At 36.7% G+C, this 4,973-nt stretch overlaps 1 protein-coding gene across 1 annotated transcript in view; it reads left to right on the top strand.

Annotated features, from left to right (window-relative positions):
- LOC103601032 (orofacial cleft 1 candidate gene 1 protein-like) overlaps positions 1-4,973 on the top strand; it is a 66,718-nt gene that overhangs the window by 29,242 nt on the left and 32,503 nt on the right. Inside the window, 1 exon segment of the mRNA XM_008585408.1 lies at positions 1,076-1,136. Within this exon segment, the coding sequence (XP_008583630.1) occupies positions 1,076-1,136 (61 nt within the window).

Genomic DNA, 4,973 nt, shown 5'->3' with positions numbered 1-4,973 from the left:
TTTTGATGTTAGTTTTTTTTCTTTCAAATGCTTTTACATGTATTTCTTTTATTTTTAGAAAGTAATCATTCAGTATAACCTTTAAATCTTTCATGTTACTTTTTACACCTAAGAGTCCTAAAATTAGCACTGGAAGGACCAAAGTATTTTATTTTTTCCCAACATTGATAGCTGTTTAAGAGCTCATGTGCACTATGTGAAGTGACTTTTTAAAACTTTAACTGATAGCTCTGAATAAAAAAACAGTCACATGTATCATCCACACATGACGTACTTTGATTTGCTGCCAAATACTGATAACCATTTCAAAAGGGCAAATTCCAAGTTTAAAAGATTCCTTTGGTGAATGTTTATAATAATGTAATAAATGCTGGGACCATCAGTCATTTTTAAAATGTCGTATTTATTATAACTATCTGGCCGTACACTGTATTCTAGTACAGTATTTTTGTCAATTGAAATGATATCAAATGGACTAGCTTGTAGATTGAACTTAATAATTTATTTCATGAATCTAAAGAGTTTTAAGTGTGTGAAAAACACATTTCTTCATTAACATTTTTATAATTTATATCTTCACTGGATAATGTTCTCAGGGTTAAATCTGCTTGGCCCCTAAGTATACATATTTATCATTGACTTTATCAGATATTACCTAGCTCTAGCAGTTGCAAAACTGGATCATAATTTTTTAAAAGATAAATATAGTACACCTACCAAAGGCATGCAACAGCAAGTCTTCATCATAACTTCAGTGCAGTCTGGATTTGTCACCTTTGGAGCATAAATAGAAAATTTAGACAACCTAAATCAAGTCTGAATCTTTCCTAGAGATTACCTTTGTAAAACATTTTGTGGATATTTACTGACTCTCATTTTATTAAGAGTTGCTAAACAGGCAAGAACAACAACAGTTAAAGTAAGACATCAAACCAAATCCTGTTGATTTTATACTTTGATTTTTGGGGGNGGGGGAACATTGAGTAGCATCATAGCTCTCCAACCCCAAATTGCTAAATATATCTTATGGTTGGGCCAATTTATTTGTTTCTTAAATATTATCTTTCTTTTTTAGAGGAACTTGATTTAAAACTGTGCATTGCCAAGGGCAAGGAGCCGAGAACATGGATAGAGAGGTAAGATTGATGTAAGAATAGCCCCCACTTTGATTTTTTCTTTTAAAAGCAGCCTTTTAAGCTTTATTTTTTATATTATCATCCGTGGATGGAAAGCATAGAAGTGAGCAGAAATTTAGCCTCCTTTGTAGCACTCACGAGTAAAGAGGATGATTAACGAGTGTAGCAGACAATGTAGTAGCAAAAGAGAGTCAACAGAAGTTAGACAAAAGTGCCTTCAGAATTGTCCAGGATTCCCATGATCCATAGTAGGACCTCATCGTGCCTGTCCACTGTTTCTATTTTTGATTAGATTTATAAACACAGCACCGCATATTTTCATGTGGCTTATGGCCCAGGGGCAGAATTAGATTGACTGCACTGAAACTGTGAGGCTTGTGAGTTTTGGGCAAGGGCTGGAGTGAAATAAGTAGTGTAATTGTTTTTGTGGAGTGACCGTGGGACCTCCTCTGTTCTGAATTACACACGGCTCAACCCTTTGACCTAACCCGACTCAGCAATGGCTGGCAGAGCTCCTAAAGCTGTGCTGAAAGGATCATTGCCGAACGAGCTGGAACATTATCTGTCAGGCAAGATGTGGGCCAACAACTGTAGTCAACTATATTAATTTCTAGTGAGAAACATTATGACCACTTCAACTTCATTTAACCCTTCATCATATCAGTTATTAATTTCAACAGGAAGTGCCAATGTGAAGGATTTTTGGAATCCAAATATAGCAAGGATCTTTTGATAAACATACATTTTTGTTTGTTTGTTTAGTAAATTTTGGATCATCACCACCAATATTTTACTTAATTATTCAAACATTATTATTATGGCTTATTAAAATACATAAAGTTTGGGAAATTTTTGTAGTTCTTTCATCTCCATGAGTTTAATTTAAGTTCTTCCAAAATAGATGGTAACCTACTGATATAATTCCTTGAAGGAATCAAAGCTAAGACGGATGCAGCGAACTTCCAGAAAAAGGTTGGAGACAATCATAGGTGCTGACATTTTTGCAGTTGTGGAGAATTCATTCTGTGATTCACATGATGATGAGTTGGATAAATGCATCTACTATATTTATCTAGGTGTGATTTTAAAGTCATACACTTGAATTTTTATTTTGGATTCGGTAAATTAAACTTTCAAAGGCAATATGAACAGAGAAATCAGGTTTACTTTCAGGCACTTGACGTTATTTCCAAAACTAGTTTTGTTTCTGAAATATGTTTAAGCACTTTTAAAAAAATTTTACTTTCTTTTGTTGCCAATTTAACAAAGTGAAGTTCTCCATAGGTGTTTTATGCTGATAACAACTTGGAAATAATTTACCATTTAATTTTTTTCTTTTTCATCTAAGCTAGCTCAGTTAATTAATTCAGTTCTTAGTTACATGACATTTAAAATTTTCTTTAAAGAGCACACAACTTTATGCTTTTTTGGAGTGGTATTCTCTTACTCCAGGGACTCTAAAACATGAGAATAGGGAGCTCCCTATTAGATCAGTTACAAAAGAAAAAAAATACACTAAAATATCCTATAAGCCCCCAACAAACTGCATTCAGCCCTATCCAGTTTTATCCTCATTAGCAGTGAAAGGTTTGCTCTCCACGTAATCAAACGTGGGATGCTTAGAGCAGACAGGTGCAAATTGCAAGCTGTTTCACTCTGGCTGTTATGCCTTAAATCGACAAAGTAATAGGCTGGGAGAACAAAAAAGGTTCCAGCTCAAGCTGCATAAATGAACATCTTAACAGGGACACACCAGCTGGCTGGGAGAATTTCACGTAGTGAATACTAAATATTACCTTTATGCCACTTGCCAAGGAGAAGGGCTTCCATAACACCTCCTCCCTTTCATATTGAGATGATGGTTCTTCACAATCACGTTTTGCTTTATTACAAAGGCGATACTATGGCCCAAGCGAATGAGACAGAAGCCAACGTACCTGTTCCTGTTTGCCATCATTACACTCCTCCGAGCGATGCAGGCATGATTAGGTTCCTGGAGTTGGACCAGATTCACAGTATTTCTATCCATGTCTTTTTTGGCTGATCCAAGCAAAGCCCCAGAGCAGTGAAACAACAAAAACGATCACCACCACCCCCGCCCCCCCAACAAGATAAATCTGCTGAGCTAGTCTGCAGAAAAAAAAACAGTTGTTCATATTAGGAACACCTAATTTCATTTCATGGAAGAGACAAGCCATGCCAGTATGTATAGGAATCTAAGGTATGTGTTTCCAAAAAGGGACTCTAACTCTGTCATTCCAAAGTTGCTTCTCTCTGTGACTTCCCAGTGTGCATGGGAACTGTGTCTGCAAGAAGGAACTTTAACTTGAGCTCTGAGGCCTCTGACTAGGTCTGACTGTGTGATCTGCCCGTGCAGATGAGGTTAGGGAGACAACTCGAGCTGGCCTTGTTTACAGCCGGACAGAAGAAAACAGGGAGACACAAATGAGGGCTGACGGTTTCATGAAGCACAGTTGGCTGATCCCAGATGCAATCTGACTGCCCTGAACTGAGCGATGATCCGTACAGTATGCAGAATTCACTTTCTTGCTGGTCTGTGCCCACCAGCCTTGGAGGAGCACTCCCTGTGCCCTCAGCTGTGGCTTTGAGTGCAACCAGAGCTGAACAGCAGCACCGTGGGACCCAATTCCTTCTGACAACAATCACATTCTTTTAAAAACTTCATAGGTTTTGGTTGTCACTGGTTATAAATGAGTTTGTTGTTGCTTGTGTTTGCTACTCTATGGTAGATTTCTTTTCAAGTTGAGAGTGTAGGCATCAAAAGATATTTGTGGCTTTTTAATGAAAAGGAAAATATCTTTGGGAACACTGTCAGTTCTTAAAAATTGCAGGCAGCTTTGTTTTTTTCTCTGTTCAAATCACAAAGCCATGTTTTCTTTCACACTATGTAATGTGCTTATATTTCATAGGATAATGTTATCAAAATAAAAAGGCTGATTTATCACTACTTAAGCAAACATATAAAAGAAATATGTGAACTTTCAGTTACGCATGATGAATAAGTTCCAGAGATATGCTGTACAGCACCGTGCTCATAGATAACACTACAGTGTGTACACTTAAAAATGTGATAAGAGGGTAGATCTGTCATCTGTTCTTACCATAACAAGAATAAAAAAGCTTAACAAACGTGCTACCAGAAACTGCTCCCTTTGATTTGATTTAGAGAGTTACTTTTTATTATATCGACTAAATAGAAACATGAAGGACAGAGGCCACGGGTCACATCCACAGTAGAGTTAGTTAAGATTTCTAGATATTTTGCTTATTTTCAAAACTGAATAGATATCAGTGAGAAGCAGGAAGATACCGGTGACTAAAGTTTGTTTCTTTAATTTTTTAAATACTACATAGGTATTTAATAGGTTAATGTGAATTTATTAAAAATGATAACATTTATGCAAGAGCCTAACTTAACAACTGGTAATGAGTGAAGGATTATGTCACATGAGCTAAGGAGATAAAAATCTCATCAGGAAAGAGACTCTAAATTGAGAAAGGGGTGCAGGAGAATGTAATTTACGCTGCTGAAAGGTGCCCATGTGCAAAGGAGAGAAAAAAGTGAGGATAAATGATAACATTTATGCAAGAGCCTAACTTAACAACTGGTAATGAGTGAAGGATTATGTCATGTGAGCTAAGGAGATAAAAATCTCATCAGGAAAGAGACTCTAAATTGAGAAAGGGGTGCAGGAAAATGTAATTTACGCTGCTGAAAGGTGCCCATGTGCAAAGGAGAGAAAAAAGTGAGGAAATTGGCAAAGGAGAGAAGTCGGAAATCACTCCCAATTTCCTCTTGAACATGTGTTAGTAGTA

This window comes from Galeopterus variegatus, unplaced genomic scaffold (assembly GCF_000696425.1).
Source record: "Galeopterus variegatus unplaced genomic scaffold, G_variegatus-3.0.2 Scaffold3560, whole genome shotgun sequence".
Taxonomy (NCBI): domain Eukaryota; kingdom Metazoa; phylum Chordata; class Mammalia; order Dermoptera; family Cynocephalidae; genus Galeopterus; species Galeopterus variegatus.
This window is presented reverse-complemented; position numbering and strand designations above follow the sequence as displayed.